This window comes from Amblyraja radiata, chromosome 21, assembly GCF_010909765.2.
Source record: "Amblyraja radiata isolate CabotCenter1 chromosome 21, sAmbRad1.1.pri, whole genome shotgun sequence".
Classification (NCBI taxonomy): domain Eukaryota; kingdom Metazoa; phylum Chordata; class Chondrichthyes; order Rajiformes; family Rajidae; genus Amblyraja; species Amblyraja radiata.
Window position 1 is genome coordinate 17,679,116 of NC_045976.1, and position 18,568 is coordinate 17,697,683.

Sequence of the window (18,568 nt, forward strand, 5' to 3'; positions counted from 1 at the left end):
ATGTGGGGGGATTACCCAAAATTGGAGAATTCTGTGTTCATCCAATTGGGTAGTTGTCCACTCAAGCAGAATATGAGGTGCTATTCTTCCAATTTGCATCTGGCCCCTCTGGCAATGGAGGAGGACAAGGTCAGACAGTAATGGGAAGGGGAATTGAAATTTGCTGGCAACCGTTTTTTACATAGAAACATAGAAACATATAAAATAGGTGCAGGAGTAGGCCATTCGGCCCTTCGAGCCTGCACCGCCATTCAATATGATCATGGCTGATCATCCAACTCAGTATCCTGTACCTGCCTTCTCTCCATACCCCCTGATACCTTTAGCCACAAGGGCCACATCTAACTCCCTCTTAAATATAGCCAATGAACTGGCCTCAACTACCTTCTGTGGTAGAGAATTCCACAGATTCACCACTCTCTGTGTGAAATTTTTTTTTTCTCATCTCGGTCCTAAAAGATTTCCCCCTTATCCTTAAACTGTGACCCCTTGTTCTGGACTTCGCCAACATCGGGAACAATCTTCCTGCATCTAGCCTGTCCAACCCCTTATGAATTTTGTAAGTTTCTATAAGATCCTCCCTCAATCTTCTAAATTCTAGCGAGTACAAGCCGAGTCTATCCAGTCTTTCTTCATATGAAAGTCAAGTTGGAGAGTTTGCATCAGTTGGAGAGATAATGTCATGCTACTCGCCATGGATTCCACTGAGTGCAGAAGAATATATAAGAGGTTGGGAGGCAAATCACAATTTAACCAACTTTTCATTGTATGGCCAGCAGTGGGAACAGTGTTAAAATGATTATTTGACTTCCATAGAAAGTGGAGGATCACAGAGATCGGAGTGAAATATACAAGAATATAAATGAGCTGACTATCAATAAGTTATTTCTCCCTCAGCAGTGATCCTCTTGGATAAGCTGCAAATGGTCATGTAGAGGCGGACACTCGTCAGACCTTTAATCTAGAGACACAAGGAACCGCAGAAGCTGGAATCAGGAAAGAAAATACGCAATTTGCTAGAGGAATTCAGTAGGTCAGGCAGTGCCTGCACCTGGACTGGACTGACAGTCTGGATTCCTGCAAGTGACTAAAGCTGTTTTCAATGCAAGATAAAGTTTCTTTGTCGCTGATGCATTGTCGATGTGACCTAGATTAGTTCTGACTAGCTATGAGTGTTGGAGAGCAATTATCCTAATGGACAGGCAGAAGCAAACAAGACAATCGATCCTCCGTACACACTTGGCATGATATTCAGTTCCACTGATTACAGGAGTATTGTGCAACTGAACTGAAAGAAATATCCACTTACTTACATAGAACAGGTCAGCACAGGAACTATGCCAAACATGATGCCGAGTTATACTGATCTCATCCGCTTGTACATGATCCATATCCCTCTATTCCCTGCACTTCCATGTACTTATCTAAAAGCCACAAACACCACTATTGTATCTGCCTCCACCATCACCCTGGCAATGATCTCCAGGCCCCCATCGCACTCTGTGTATAAACACTTGCCCCACACATGTCTATTAAACTTTCCCCCTCTCACCATATAGCTATGCCCTCTAGTGTTGGACATTTCCATCCTGGGAAAAAGGTTCTGACTGACTACCCTTTCTATGACTCTCTTAACTTTATATACTTGACAGGTCAATTTCAAACCTTCCCCAATAACTATTACATATTCTTAATTTATATCCCTAAATCCAACAAATGGCAACTTACTGCAAATGTCTCTTCTCCAGTTTCTCACGATAACATCATTAGCAGCACACTCATGGACGTATGTTCCCAAGGCAGCACACAGGCAGTCATTGATATTCTCACAGGCACAGGTAGCTGCCACACACATCTAAATAAATGTTCATAGTTACAACAGCTGGATATCTTTGAAAATTGTAAGTGCAATACAATTCTTTACTTCCACAGTATGAGATCCAAGATGGCGCTCTTTGTGTGCCAGTCACAGAAGTGGATCTGCAATCACACATTACAATCGCTCCACTGTACCGAGGTACATTTGACAATAAACTAAATTCAAATGCAAACTCAAATTTATTTAACCAAATTATTTAATATACAAAACCAAATCGAAAACTTAATTTTAAAAATAAATAGTTATACTGCAGGTTTATAAGCGATGAATTGATATTGTCTTTGATGACAAGCTAATCATTTTTCTTCATCATTTCATTCCACAGCCAAGAAAATGTCAGACATATTGTACAATAGATTTAATCTATTGCACCGCAACTTAAGTAGCAGGTGTAGAAACGTAATTTTCCATCACCAACAAAGACTGCCACAGCTTGAGGCAATGTTTTGGCTTGGGGTTTGAAAGCTGAGTGTTTATGACCTTTGGGCATTACAAATCACTTTTAATTTATTTAAGTACTCCTGAAGTGTTGCAATGTAGGAAATGTGTCAGCCAAATTTGAACACTAAACACCCACAAAATCTATTATAAATGACCAGGTTATTTGTTTTTATGTCATTTGTTTTATTCAATGCATTGGCTTGGGTAACAATTACTCTTTTGTCTTCATCAAGAGGGTAGGTGCAGCTAAGATTTTACACAATCTTTAACATTGCAGTAATCCCTCGGTATCATCATTAAGATGAATGATAGGCTCTGCTTCTGGAACAAGATTTGAATTCACAACTTTCTAACTCGGGTAAAGTGCTACAGCAGGACTAAGGAAAGACAATTAATAATGTTTGCTCTGAATTCTTACCTGATAATATTTCAGGTAATCCACAGTGGAATGGCAGATGGAGAAAGCACTTGTTGGATCTTTCAATTGAGAGCAATATAGCTTGGCATAGTTTTCTGTAATTATATTTTAAAGCATGATCAGCTGAATCCAAACATTACACTTCTAGAATAAATGAATAAATATTCTAGACATATTAAAAGACATGGACCAAAACCTCCTACCCTTGACATTTCTATGGGAGGAACAAAAAGATGAAACTTACCAGTTAGCATTAAAGCTGAATGAATTGCATAGTTGTCGACTATACTAAGCTTAAATTGAAATTATGTTTTTATTCAAAAATGTTAGAATTAAATCCATACACAGTTTAAAATTTGATTTTTATCTGATAGTTTCTACAGGAGCTAAAAAGGAAAGATTAATTCCATAACATAACAGTGTTTCTACTAAAACAGTGAAGCAAATTGAAGACAAGAAACAGCAAGGGTACTTTCAAGGTCAAATAACATTCAGGAGGTCAGGGGGGGGGGGGGGTACTGTGAAAGCATTCATATGAGGGACTCTGTACAAGGAACATACTGTATGCATTCAATTTACCAATTGGTTCTACAAAGTTTCTGTCCACTGAAGTTAAATATTCACTGGTGTAATAACAATAAGGTGCTGATAAACTCAGCTCGACACCATCAAAACTACATTTTCTGTGAAAATTGGCAAAAAGGACTATTTGGAAAATCAGGCAAGGCATGCTCTTCAATATTTATTTGCACACTGACAGTATCATGAAGAGGGAGTCATTCTTGCCATTCAATCATGTGATTTTTGTGCTGCAAAACAAAATAGGTGTTGATTATTCATGAACATATGGGAGTAAAACCCTTTGAGTGATTACTGGAGTGACCAGGATTCACAGATGGAATTAGGGGTGAGCTGAAGTTGCATTTATAATCGAGGTAAAACTGCAAAGTCACAGTACAAAAGTCATATTAATGCATGATATTTTTTCACACAAAACAGGAGGCCATTTGGCCCATGTGGTCTGTGACAGCTCCCAAAAGAGCATTTCATCAACAACGTTCTTCCTCTCACTCAACAACCCTGCATCTTATTCTCTCTCACAAGCTCATCAAATCCGCTTTGATTGTTTTGCCACGTACCCACACAAATGGGTCATTTAGAGCAGCCAATCAATATACAGGTTTATCTTTGTGATGTGGGAAGAAACTGGAGAACATGTAGAAACTAAGTCACTGGGAGTGTGTACAAACTCCACGCAGACTGCTCCTGGGGTCAGAAATGTACCTGGGTCGTGTAAGCCAAATTTTGTGGCGTGTAATAGTGTTTTTTTGTGTGTGGTTTCTTTCAATATGCTGTTATATTATTTATAGTTGTTGCATTTAATACATTTGTAAACATTTAATAGTTTTAAGCAGTTTTAGGAATAATTCCACTTCTGCTTCTGTGGAAGTGGCCTACAACATTAATGGGTCAAAGATGCCCAAATAACTGTTGGACAGTTGTGGACTGCGTCATGTCACCACACGTGGGGCAGTGTGTTATACTCAGAGAGGCTGTAAATGTTAAGTAAGCTGAGTAGCCCATGCAGAAAGGGCTTTATTATGTCCAGTACTTGAGTGCGAGATTAAATTCCTCTTTTCAAAAGACAATTGCAGAAAGTTCTGGGTGGTACAGCCAGCAGTTTGGAAATTGCATTCACGCTGAAGGGAGATTTATTTCTCTACAAGAGGTTGTATCAGTTGCAGACTGTCAAACTATGGCTTTAACTTGGCTTTTGAAGTAAAATGAATCTTGGAAACTTTTCACAATACTAACTTCATCCATCAATTTTAAATACTTCCAAGAAGATTAGGTGGCACTTATTCCTATACAATCTGCACAGCAATCAAAATAACTTTTATCATGATGCTGATTATTAACACAAACAATGGAAGGATCGCTTTGTTTAGATAGATCGTTTCCTTAGTGCTTTGTAGTATGATGAGAGGAAATGTAATGTGCTCACTTAAGTGCTGGAAAAAAATGCAACTGAATTCAAAGAGCAAAAAGCTCAGGAAGACTTAAACAGGCTATTTGACCCAACTCACCCAAGTTGCCTGAGCCAGTTGTTTTCCTGCGTTTGGGCCACATTTCTCTAAACCATCCCTACCTATGTACCTGTCCAAATGCCAAATGTCTTTTAAATGTTGTAAACATACCTGCCTCTGCCACTTCCTCTGTGTATAAAAGTTACCCCTATGTGTGTAAAAGTTACCCCTCTGTGTGTAAAAGTTACCCCTCCGCTCCCTGTTTAAAACTTTACCCTTGACCTCAAATCTATGTCCTCTAAATATAGACTTCAAGCCTGGGAAAAGGCTGTGACCATTCAGTATATTCACTTGGGCTCTCTGTGAATAAAGACTGAAAGGAGTTGCAGAAATCAAGTGTTGAGCTAGTATACAAACAGGCATAGCTAGTTTACAAAGTAACAGATCAAATAGCAAACTCGCAATAGGTAATGACTAAATGGATAAGATGCAACTTCAGTACATTCCAGATTGATGAGACCAATGAAGAAAACATGATTAATGTAGGTGGAGACCAAAGAAAAAGATATAGAAACGTCAATGGCATCTCGGAAGATAAATACGGCAAAGTGAAATATTTATGAAAATTGTGCTAAACTGCAACTGAAAGGAGTGTCAAAGAAGATAACAATGTATGGGAGTGAAAAATCTTTGGAGATGCTTGTTAATAGGTGACTTCAGTTTTTAGAGAATCATTAAAGCATTACTTCAAGTCCAGAAGAGACTTTAGCTTTAGATTTTGAAATAAAAACCCACACATCTGTGGAGCAACTGAAATTAAATATTTAGAACAGAGCATTTGTTCTAAATATCTTTTGAAACTTTCTTATTTGATACCTTGCAAAGTTTTATTCCCTCACCAAGCACACCTTCTGGCCTCACCTAACCTGCTCCTCCCTATATAACATATCAAAGTAATTCTTGTTATTGAGGGAGTGCAGCGCAGGTTCACGAGGTTAATTCCCAGGATGGTGGTACTGTCCAATGTTGATCGACTAGGGCAGCTGCGCTTGTATATTCTGGAATTTAGAAGGATGAGAGGGTATCTTATTGAAACATATAAGATTATTAAGGGTTTGGACACGCTAGAGGTGGGAAACATGTTCCCGATGTTGGGGGAGTCCAAAACCATTTAGAGCAGAGATGAGGAAAAACTTTTTCACACAGAGAGTTGTGAGTGTGTCGAATTATCTGCCTCAAAGGGCGGTGGAGGCTGGTTCTCTGGATGTTTCAATAGATGGTTAGATAGAGCTCTTAGGGATTGTGGAGTTAAGGGATATGGAGAGAAGGCAGGAACAGGGTACTGATTGCGGATGATCAGCCATGATCACATTGAATTGCGGTGCTTGCTCGAAGGGCCGAATGGTCTACTCCTGCACCTATTGTCTATTGTCTATCAAAGGAACTTCCGTACTAATTATCACTAAGTTTCCCAAGCCCCTGCCTTTGAATCCATTGAATTCCTGCCCATCTCCAATGCCATCGCAACATGCATGCCCAACTAGTCTTTGTTTTGAAGAAGTAATAGAGTCAAATGTCACATTGATCTCCACTGCAGATCATGGAGGAATGTTAGTGTCCTTTAATTGGGTTTACTATTTATCCAAATCTGTTTCATTTAACAGAGATCAGCTCTGTTTTGCTGCATTCTTGTGGTAAAGTATGCCGTATCTTAATTATTTTGTCCATGGAACACACAAAATAAAATTTTAAATAAATAAAATTAATAATAATCTCAAATTCTTCTATTCTTGCTTTGAGTAATCTCTTGCGGCCTTACTTTCTCCTGTTTTAATCCCAGTTCAGAGTGCTCCCAGTACAAAACCAAGTTGAGCACATTAATCATTGTCTTTGCTGATACTGCTGACGATTAGACAACAAATAAAATATTGAGCGCAGCTTTGCACTTTGTTCCTTACAAGAATTGCAAAACTTGAAACGAGAGAACTCGGGAAGCCTGCACAAAGACCTTTAATGCCATACTGCTCTTTTGTGCAGGATGCTTTAGTTCTCAAATTTCAAGTTTTACAATTCCAGAAAGGTACAATGTGCAAAGCTACCCACATTTCACACTGGATTGTGTCTTCAAAGGCAAAAGACAAAAAGGCAAGCTAAAGAATACTGTGAAGTTTCTTGTCCTGGATTTACAATTATTCATTTTAATAGCTTAGGAAATAAAAGCACACCACAAAGCAAAGTTGTGGCATTTAGAAGAAGCGTTATTACCATTTTCTGAACTGACACAAGGGACTGGTATTTTTGGTTCAGGACACCTGTCATCAGTCTTCCAGGAATCAGCAAATGTAACAGGAGTGCTTTCCAAAATGCCTTGTGCAGATAGAAAGTCATCTTCAGCTTCACCATTGAAAGTGCCACATAAACCTGTGGGTAAAGAATGACAACAGAAGAAAGATTACTTTGCTTGTACACTCAGTGCTTTAAAGGATAGCAATAACTAGATTCAAACTTGCTCCAACTATATGTGTTTTTATGCTCTTCTCTCTCAATATGTGTGTGCTTATATTAATTTAAAAGGTAATCGGATTATACATGGTCTAATAAATTAACTTCCTTCTCTTTATACAGTGCATTCCGGGATTACAAAAAACTATTTTGTCCGTAAGTTGGAAAATAAACGAAATCACTCGATCCAGTAACAATGTTTCCATAGCATTGTTATGAATGGTGTTGATGAGGGTCTAGTTATAATCATACAGAATCAATGGTGGGTTTCAATGGGCTGTTACACCTTTTAACTGTGCATTGTTGAACAAGTAGCAATAGAAGTGGTTGCTGGTCAATTTCCAAAGCAATCTCTTGAGTGATCTCCCGCAGTGAAACTGGCAACATGTGGTCTTAAGAAACAATCGTGTCTGGTTACTGCAGGGAGATTACATGGAAACAGGTTTTTATTTTACAAAACTGGTTCTCATTTTAATGTAATAACATTAATGGGAGCTTTTTCATATATATGGAGTGTCCATAAGTCAGGAGTTTGTAACCTCGGAGGGCCCACTGTGTCTCAATATATTCATGAAATCAATCTTACAAGATTTTAAAAATAGTGGCAAAATGAAATGTTGAGGATAATCATTTGTTTATGCCATCCTTGAGTGATTTTATTGATATTAATGTTTCAGAAATATAAATGAATAACTACACTTTCTATCTTCAAATCCTCCCTAAAAACTCATTTTTATTCTCTGGCTTTCGACACTGGCTGAGACATTGCTCCTGTTCTTAGTGCTTTTAATGTCTTTTAATTTTTACTGTTTTTAGTCCTTCGTTTTACGGTTTTTAATGGTTTGTACTAACTTTTTGTCCATGAATTCTCATGTACAGCACTTTGTGGCAACTGCGGTTGTTTAAAGCGCTTTATAAATAAAGTTTATTATTATTATTATTATTATGCTCCATTAATAACAAAGATTTTATAAATTTGCATGGTGGCACAGCGGTAGAGTTGATGCCTTACAGCGCCAGGGACCCGGGTTTGATCCTGACTACAGGTGCTGTCTGGATGGAATTTGTATGTTCTCCCCATGACCTGTCTTGGTTTTCTCCCGGTGTTCCGGTTTCTTCCCACACTACAAACGCGTACAGATTTGTCGGTTAATTGACTTGGTATAATTGTAAATTGTAAACATAACGTCGATACTCAGTGCCCTGACTGACGTAGGCTAACGTGACAATAGCTTTATTCACCATCCTATCTACAAGCAATGCCACTTCATGAAACTATATTCTTGTACTCCTTGATTCCTCTGCTCTACATCACCCTCCAGGGCCCTATCGTTCAATGTGAACTTCCTGCTCTGGTTTGACTTCCCACAATCTCGCACTTATCTGCATTAAACTCCATTTGCCATTCTTCAGTCCACTTGCTCAGGTGATCAAGGTCCTCCTGTAATTCTTGATAACTTATCTTGGTGACATATGCTAACTTATTAATCATACCTTGTACATTCTCAACCAAATTGTCCATATAAATGACAAACAGGAAACACAAACTGAAGGATGACAGAAATTTGTAGCTTGGGGTACAGGTACGTCATAGTTTGCAAGCAGTAAGTTCCAAGTGTGTTGAAGGACTCAGACAAGAACAAAGAGCCTGGATAATTTGAAACTTTATCTTTTATTGCCATATACCTTAAGTTTAGAACAGCAAAAGGAATCCTCCCAGAGGAGAATCAATCTGCTTTTAGTTTCTATGTTAAGTGGAGTGCGCCTCTCTCTCATGCAGAGTGGACAGAAAGACAATTACACTGACTGCAAATGTTAAAACTAAGATGTGCTGTGAAAAGATGATTTTGTCCAGTTTACTTCATTTTTAATCATACCTCTTGTGGTTTCGTTTGCATACACAGGCAATGAAATGTAAAGCTGCATAACAGGTGCTGTCTGCACTTGCATCTTCAGGCCAAATGTTGTTGCGACTTGAATGAACATAGAGGACTTCTGAAATATTATTATTTCGCCTGTTTAAAGAGAAAAACCAATGCTTCAGCTCAACTATTTACTCAGCACTGAGCCACGGCGTAGGACAACATTCAACATATAGCAAGATATTCTTTACCTGTTTTCACTGGAATTCCAATTGCCTGTCCGTTCGAATACACCTTGCCATTATTGCTGAACACATAAGTCGTCTGCAAACAAAATGGGATGCGTATCATTACAGAGAGCACGTGGATAGAACTAAAATACTCAACAAAACAAATGGTTTTCCAAATTCTCACCTGATTTGTAGTGAGGACAACTCGCTGCAAACAAGACTGTTCAAAAACTGCTTGACACTGTCGGATATCGATCTTGATGGTCCAGCTGTTTGTCTGTTTGCAGGTGGGGAACAAGGTTAACAAACTGGAAATTTGAACATTAACAACAGCAATGTGACTATGCTTAGCATTACAAGGTTACAAACATATTTCAATACAGTTAACGGTAAAGAATCTCACGTACAACCACAGCGTAGTATGAACAATCTCCAATTATACTGTAGTAACTGTTGTCGAACGTTGTAAAATAAGTTGCTTCTTCAATCGTGCATGTGCCAGGACAGCTGGGATGGGAGCATGACCAGCTCCCATGTTTGCAAGTGCTGTTGAGAGACAAAGGATCAACAACATAATAACTGACCACTGCCACCAAAATAAAGGAAAATACACCAGTAAGAAACTCTACAATGGTCAACTCATACCATGACTGGCAGGATGTGATTCTGTTATCTCCCGAGTTATAAAACTGCCCACCATATTCACAAGGACATTCAGTTTTGCTGACGCATTTTTTGGAACCTCTTATGTTATCCAGAAGATGGCCTTAAGTTTTGAGAAAAATATTTAAATGCATTAATTCACAGTTTATGCTTTTTATTTAAAGTGGCAGACTATTATGTTGTCCCTGCTCTGGCTTTTTTTACAAAGATTATTTTTAACATAGATCAGGAAATATTGTCTTCAAGTTCTTTCTAGAGAAAAGAAACATAATGAAGTCCATTCCCTGCATGTCAGATAAGATAGTGCATGGTGTCAAGGGTAAATGAGTTGTGTGGTCTGACGCCCTGCCTGTGCTTGAAACTGCAATGCTTCATTAGGTCCAACTGTGTTTGGAAGGAATAAATGCTTTATTAGGTCCGACTGTCTTTGGTTTAAAAGTCGCGATCATTTTGTGACTTCCGCTTAATGGACAGGTTACGCTGATTGAGTAATTTCCAGTGAATGCAGAGGTCGCGCTGATTGCGTAATTCCCGGTAAGTGCAGAGGTCACACTGATTGCAGAAATGCTGATGACTGCAGAAGCACCACAGTGGAGAGGCCGCGCTCAGCCGTGAGAGTATTCATGAAAGTTTGCGCCATATATATGGTGTGTGTCAGTGAGTGTGTGTGATGTGTGTGAGTGCGAGTGTGTGTGAGTGTCTGTCTTTGTGTGTGTGTGAGTGCGTGTGCGTGCGTGCGTGCGTGCGTGCGTGCGTGTGTGCGTGTGTGTGTGTGTGTATGGTCTCAGTGACTGAGCTGCCAGCCCAAGAATCCATTCGGCCCATAATGTCCCTGTAAAAAATTGTGAATTCCCCGTAGTCTGTGGAATAGTGCTCGTGTGCAGGGTGATCGTAGACTCAATCGGCCGCAGGACCTGTACCTCTAAACTCGCGTTGTATCTCTAAAGTCTAAAAAATAGGTAAAATAAATAGGCAATAAAGAAACAAAAAGAAAAGGAACTGGCAATCTCTTACCTTCTGGACAGACACATGTACTCACACACTGATCACACTGCAGTTGGGGATTTGGATCAGTACAGGTTGGAATACAGGCAGAACCACATTCCTTATATATCTGATTTCTTGGGCAAGTGGGCGGCGCTGAGAAAGAAAAATGTTGCTACATTTATCTCTTACATCATATACAATGTATTTGAATAATAAAATATAACGACATCCACTGGATCTGCTGGATGAAAACTACCTACCACACCCTGTCTCATTTCTCCAGTTTTTCCACATGTTATTCAGTCCTCCATTACATCGCCGTGCCATTTCTTCAAAAAAAGCACATTCGCACCTTGATGTTTTACAGCTGCAGATATCTGCCTGGCACAGTTTCCAGTATTTGGTTGTCACTTCGTTCTCGTAACACGAGAGGAACAGTGAAGAAATCGGATGGCATTTCTGAGGATGACAAAAATCAGAAGGAGAGAAATACTGTAAATAAACCAAAATTCAATTCATTTGGTAGGATCCAAAAAGATGTGTAGCCAACTGATCTGGATATTGAGTAATGTGAAATAATGAATTAATTTTCACAGGATTATTCAGTCAATAATCTAAAGAGGAATTAAATCAATAAGCTCTTACTGGAAGGATGTTGGTGATTTCCGGTGATTTCCGGTGAGGGGAGTGTTACTATAATTTCATCAGATTTTGGGATGAAAATGTGGAAGGGAAGGTTTTGAACTCTTGGAATCGCAATCACACCTGATATAGTTCTGTCTGCCTCAGAACCCACATGCCAGCATGAAAAGGGAGCTTGGGAACGCCTACAAACCTGCACTAATGCAGAGCCGACATGCCGCAAGTTCTAGTAGCCTTCATCACACTCGCAAAACGAGGTCTTGCTGAATGATAATGCAAACTCATTCACAGGCGTAGCTGGACACAGTTCCACTACCTATGAACCTGTTCCACTACCTATGTATGCTGTGATCACTGACCATGGAAATTTGTGTATAAATATTTTCTTGCAACCATTTTCTTTGCACAGGTGCGTAGAAAACAGAGTTTTAACACAACGGTGAACTCAAGTAGTTAGCAAGAAACACAAAATTGGAGAACACTGCAATAAGACATAAACTTTATCTCACACTCCTATCCAATTGCCTGCATTAATGTCAGAGGTAGCAGAAGACCATCTTTGAGAAGATCTCTTAGAATGACTGGCAGGTAAAAGTTAATAGCAACAAGTGATAATTACATGGAATTGGCATTGGGGAAACATGCAATTGTGTTATATAATTATTTATGTATCAATTTGTCCTGCTTCTCCTTAAATACATTTATTTTGTTTATCCTTTGCAGCATTGGTTTAGAAATGGTCACAGTTATGCAAAGAATTACCAGCATTTCACCAAGTAAGTGGCACTGAGCTCAGCATTTCAGGGCTGCCAACATTGGGTGAGAGTTGGGAGTGAGAAATTTGCGAGAGAACAAAGCCCGAGGGAGCATCGCGACTGGGGGGGTGGGGTGGGAGGGAGGGGGGGGGGGGGGGGGGAGGGGGGGGAGGAGGGGGAGGGGGGGGAGGGGGGGGAGGGGGGGGAGGGGGGGGAGGGGGGGGGAGGGGGGGGGGAGGGGGGGAGGGGGGGGAGGGGGTGGGAGGAAGGTGCCCCCTCCCATTGGTATGGAACATTTGCATTTTTCAGTTTGAAATTGTGCAATATGGTGCATACTGTAGCGAGTCTTATAACTTACACTTGAATGCAATATATATGCTTTAAATTGGATTGGAGCGTTTTTGAAAGGGGGGAGGCTGTGCAATCACTGATCACTGGCCTTGGGGGTACCCGGTGAGGGAGTGGAGCAACCGAGTGGGGAGAGGGTGTGGAAGAAGGGTAGGAACTTTTTGAAATTTGATGTATTAAAATCATGTTTTAGTGCACTGTAGAAGTATGATTTCAATGTTTTTTGTATGAAGTATTTTGAAGAGGTAACTTTTTAAGGGGTAACTTTATCCACACAAAGGGTGATGGGTGTATTGAACAAGCTGCCAGAGGAGGTAGTTGAGGCAGGGACCATCCCAACATTTAAGAAAAAGTTAGAATGATACATGGATAGGACAGGTTTGGAGGTATGGACCAAAAGCAGGTAGCGTAGCTGGGACATATTGGTGGGTGTGGGCAAGTTGCGCCGAAGGGCCTGTTTTCACACTGTATCACTCTATGACTACATTATACCTCCACCATGCATGAATGCTTCAAAATCAAGTGATCGAGTTTTATTGCCATATGCTCAAGCACAGAAACATAGAAAATAGGTGCTTTTTCCTGCAGTTACAGTAAGTGAAAATCTAGCAGGCAAGCAGGATGCTTTCTCCAACCACCCCCATTTGAAGTCCACGACCTTCCACCGTTTCTACCCAGTGCTTGGTACTTACTTCCAGCAGCCACTGGTTGTCCTCCAGGATGCACCGAGCCGCAGCCTGATCCATGCCGGTCACCTGGGAAAATTCGACACAGAGACTCTCTCTCTCCCCCCCTCTCTTCCGCTCTCTCTCCTCTCAACCCCCCTCTCTCTCTCTCCCCCTCTATCTCTAACCTCCCCCTCTCTTTCCCCTCTCTCTCCTCTCTCCCTCTCTGTCTCTCCTCTCTGTCTCTTCTCTCCCCAGTCTCCCCTCTCACTCTCTCCCATTCCCCCTCTTCTCTCTCCCTCTCTCTCTCCCCCTCTCTTCCCCCCTCTCTTTCCCCCCTCTCTCCCTCCCACCTTACTCTTCCCCCTCTCTCTTGTCACCTCTCTCCTCTCTCACTCCCCCCTCTCCCTCTCTCTCCCCTCTCTTTCCCCTAACTCTCTCTCCCCCCCTCTCTTTCTTCTCTCTCTCCCCCTCTTCTCTCTCCCCCTCTCTCTCATCTCTCTCCCCCTCCCTTCCCCCCAACCTCTTTCTCCCTCCCTCTCTATCTCCCCCTCTCCCTCTCCACACACTCTCCCCCCTCTCTCCCCACCCCCCCCCTCCCTCTTCTCTCTCTCCATTCACTCCCCCCCCTGTCTCTCCCCTCCCTCTCCTCTCACGTCCCTCTCTCTCCCCCCCACTGTCTCCCTGTCTCCTTCCCCTCTCTCTCTCTCTCCACCTCCCTTTGAGAGTCTGTCCCTTCTGCAGCAGAGACTCTAGCGGCAGCGGCAGCGGCAGCGGCGCAACGCTTCTGACGCCTCCGACGCCCGGGACACTTGCACTGTCCAGAGTGCTCCATGGCCAGAGCTGCAGCGAGCGACACGCCGGCCCCGGCAAACACTCGTCCGTCCCGGCTCCCCGCATCTGTTCCGGCCGCTGGTTCTGCTCCCATCCCTCCCGCAGCCCGTCTCTCCAACACCCGCGGACCATGCAGTTTATCCGAGTTTTGAAATTTTCGTTGATAACAAAATTTCTCAGCACTGAGACATTTCTGATGAACGTGAGGGGGTGAGAGTTTGCTTGAGGGCGTGAGTCTCACACTCAAAGCGTGAGAGTTGGCAGCCCTGGCATTTAGTCATAAAGAGATGCACTTCAAATATGCTGGCCACTATTGGAAGATGGTTCCCCACACTAGGCTTCTCATGAATTCAGCAGAGGAGCTATGGTTGCAGCCATTCCAGACCCTGCCTGCTGAATCCATTGCAGGGCAGAGGGTGGTCTGCAAGGGGCTCTAAATGTGAAATAATTCTTATATTCTAAATTAATTAAATTTTAATTTTCATTAAATGCAATTTTTTTTAAATTGCTTGATTGATTGTAATAATTCTGCAATTTGCATTTCTGAATGACAGTTTATAACAGAGTTAACAATCTGTTTAACCAGGCTATGTGACTGCCAGACTTGCCAGGCGGTTCAGAGATCAGTGTGCAGATTGGATGGATCAGGAGGAGATGGAAGCCACTGCTTGGAGTGTGAATCATGGTCATTGTTATTGTCAAAATAATGTCCCTCTTAACTTTTAAAATAGTTCAAAATGCATCAATTGTTCATCCATGCTTGGATGACAACGAGCTTCCATTGTGTTTTACTGTATACTGCCATGAATATTGTTCCTTAATGTCGGCCTCAAATCTTCCTAATTTAATTCAAAATCTGAGTAAGGAAGCGAAAAGCTTTGGGTCATAGAAGGAAGTACCAAAAGACCAAAAGTCACCATATATCTGGGTAATCAATTGTGCTGCATATTAGATTAATTCTGATCACATGTGGGAATCAAACGAGAAAATCTGACAGAATAAGAATAAATGAAAGCAAATTAATTCTGAAAGAATGCTGTTACATTAACACCACTTCAGATTTTTTTTCAGAACAGGCATATAAAGATTATGGAGCAGTGTTAATAATTTGACTCTGTTATCACAACCCCGTCAATTTTATGTTGCACTCGAGAAATTAAAGGGTAGTTAAGAAAACAGAAGGGGCAGATTGTGCGCAACAAAACAGATTGTAATGGGAGTTAATCCATTAAAGAACACAGGTTTCCATGGTATATTTATAAAATATGGAGCTGTGGAGTCGGGTATATTAGCTCGATTGTAATCGTGGATTGTCTTTCTGCTGACTGGATAGCACGCTAAAAAAAAAGCTTTGCACTGTACCTCGGCACACGTGACAATAAACTAAACTAAACTAAACATGCCAGATCCTTTCTGCATGTATGTGTGTGACATGGCGAAGTGATACCATTGCTAAACTAAATTGCATCTAATAAGAAAGGAAGATAGAGTGGACCAAGAGAGAAATGGGAGATGTATTTGTAGCAGTAAAATTTCTACAAGTGACCAGTAGATTTGATGTTTAACCCAAGTTACCAGCTGTAAACGTACAGTGATTGCATCACATGATGGCTGTGAAGATCGGTCGATGTAACAAGTGTGGCCCAGAACATTCAATTTATTTGTGACAAGAAAGGTTGCATCTAGATATAAAAAAAACAGCATGTCAGCAATTCCATTGAGATTATTAGATTACATATTTACCAAATACCATTCTAGCAAAAAAAAAGTAGCCAGTTTTACGGCTTTTACCATAAACAATGTTGCTGCTTTTGTCAAAGTCTCCACAAAGGCCACACAGTTGTCCTTGATATTTATCATCAAGATGTACCTACAAACAGAACAAATGCACAATTGTTAGCCAGGTGTTTGAGGGAGCATGGGGGTTGACATTTCCCAAAGTGTGAAAACAACTGGCTTCCATCTCAGAAGTTCTTGTTCCTATCAGGTTGACAATCTTAGTCAAAGATATAATAAGATGACTGATGAGCTAACCAGAAAACACAATAAGTTATCAGACCTGTGAAGCTCAAGTGATACAGTGAGGGCTCTGGTTTCCAGTTTGGTTATCTTAGTTCTGATCTAAGAATACTTAATGGTCATCATCAATTGATGACTATTAAAATAGAATGTTGTTCTGCTTCCCAGGTCAGAAACAAAAACACATTGGTTTTAGGTTTTTAGTTCTAGATATATAGTGTGGGAATTTGCCCTTTGGCCAACCGAGTCTGCGCTGACCAATGATCACCCGTACACTAGTTCTATCCTACACACTAGGAACAATTTACAGATGCCAATTAATCTACAAATCTGCACGCCTTTGGAATGTGGGGGGGAAACCTGAGCACCCGGAGAAAATCCACGCAGTCACAGGAAGAAAGTACAACCTCCGTACATACAGCACCCATAGTAAGGATTGAACCCGGGTCTCTGGCGCTGAAAGGCTGCAACTCTACTGCGGCACCACTGCGGTACAAAGACATACTAAGTGGAGGAGAAAATGCCTTGTCAGTTCTAATCAAATTAGATTTTACACACCCTCTGTGTCTGAAATCTCCCTAGCATAATGATGCAATCTCATTATAAAGTAGTATAACCTACATTCACTACATTGCTAGGCTAATAACAGGCAACAAAGTCGGGATCAGTGGCTAATACAATAATAAGAACAACATTGAAATGTTAGCTATATTAACCACAAGAATGAATTTAGACATAATCCATCTAGTACTTCGCTCCTTAAGAAGGTCCAGTCTTCCCAAAAGAGAGGCTAGTCTACATCTGGATGAAGGTAGGAAACCTAGCCAAGAAATTTGTTCAGTATATCTGTTATTTCATTCAAAAACATGACCAGAATCAACCTATGAACTTCAATGAAGACATATTAGAGATATATATTTACAATTGTTATATTTTAGTATTTTTTAATATATGTTTGATATAAGATGTAAATATATCTATTTCTTATCAGAAGTAAGTACAGGCATTTAGTGTTTTACGCAAGTTTGATTTATGCATTTTTGAATTAAATAGCTTGATCATTGAACACCAAAGCTTGATTTACATGCTTGTATAATCAAGCTTACAAGGTCATAGATAGGAGTTACAGGGAGGTGGTCACTCCAAGACCACGGGAGACAGAAAACTGGGTCACAGTTAGGAAGGGCAACGGGCAGAGGCAGGGACTGGTGAGTACCCCGGTGGCTGTACACCTTGAAAATAAGTACTCATGTTTGAGTAAGGGTGGGGGAGACAGCCTACCTGGGGGCAGCGACAGCGGCCGGGCCTCTGGCATAAAGACCGGTCCTGTTGCTCAGAAGGGTAAGGAAAAGAAGAGACGGGCAATTGTAATAGGGGACTCTATAGTCAGGGGGTCGGATAGGCAATTCGGTGGACGCAGACAAGAGACCCGGATGGTAGTTTGCCTCCCTGGTGCCAGGGTCAGGGATGTGTCTGAACGGGTCCAAGAAATCCTGAAATGGGAGGGAGAGGAGCCTGAAGTTGTGGTACATATAGGTACCAACGACATAGGTAAAAAAAGAGAAGAGGTCCTGAAAGAAGAATTTAGGGAGTTAGGTAGAGAGTTAAGGAGAAGGACTGCAAAGGTAACAATCTCAGGATTACTGCCTGTGCCACGCGACAGTGAGAGTAGGAATGGAGCGAGGTGGAGGATAAATGAGTGGATGAGGGACTGGTGCAGTGGGTATGGATTCAAGTTTCTGGATCATTGGGACCTCTTTTGGGGAAGGTGCGACCTGTACAGAAAGGACGGGTTGCACTTGAACTCGAGGGGGACCAATATCCTGGCGGGGAGATTTGCAAAGGCTACTGGGGAGACTTTAAACTAGTATGGTTGGGGGGAGGGACTCAAATTGGGAAAGCTAGCAGTCAGTGTGTGAGGCAGGAGGCAGAGAATGGTAGCACTCTGACCCAAAATGTAGGGGAGAGAGAAGAAAAAGACAATAAACAGAGAATAAGAGAGGGTGGGTTTCTTAAATGTGTATATTTTAATGCTAGGAGCATTGTAAGAAAGGTGGATGAACTTAGAGCCTGGATTGACACCTGGAAGTATGATGTTGTGGCGATCAGTGAAACATGGTTGCAGGAGGGCTGTGATTGGAAACTAAATATTCCAGGATTTCGTTGCTTCAGGTGTGATAGAATTGGAGGGGCAAGAGGTGGAGGTGTTGCATTGCTTATCAGGGAAGATATTACAGCAGTGCTTTGGCAGGATAGATTAGAGGGCTCGTCTAGGGAGGCTATTTGGGTGGAACTG

At 41.3% G+C, this 18,568-nt stretch overlaps 1 protein-coding gene across 2 annotated transcripts in view; it reads right to left on the minus strand.

Moving 5' to 3' along the window:
- LOC116984903 (mucin-2-like) overlaps positions 1–18,568 on the minus strand; it is a 98,224-nt gene that overhangs the window by 63,229 nt on the left and 16,427 nt on the right. For both annotated transcript variants that reach the window (XM_033039292.1, XM_033039291.1), the window contains exons 5-16: positions 16,045–16,123; positions 15,844–15,935; positions 11,270–11,468; positions 11,037–11,162; positions 10,005–10,125; positions 9,767–9,905; positions 9,544–9,636; positions 9,381–9,453; positions 9,145–9,282; positions 7,031–7,186; positions 2,739–2,833; positions 1,729–1,855 (exon numbers count right to left, since the gene is read on the minus strand). In XM_033039292.1, the coding sequence (XP_032895183.1) occupies positions 1,729–1,855; positions 2,739–2,833; positions 7,031–7,186; positions 9,145–9,282; positions 9,381–9,453; positions 9,544–9,636; positions 9,767–9,905; positions 10,005–10,125; positions 11,037–11,162; positions 11,270–11,468; positions 15,844–15,935; positions 16,045–16,123 (1,438 nt within the window). The remainder of the gene's footprint in view (positions 1–1,728; positions 1,856–2,738; positions 2,834–7,030; positions 7,187–9,144; positions 9,283–9,380; positions 9,454–9,543; positions 9,637–9,766; positions 9,906–10,004; positions 10,126–11,036; positions 11,163–11,269; positions 11,469–15,843; positions 15,936–16,044; positions 16,124–18,568) is intronic.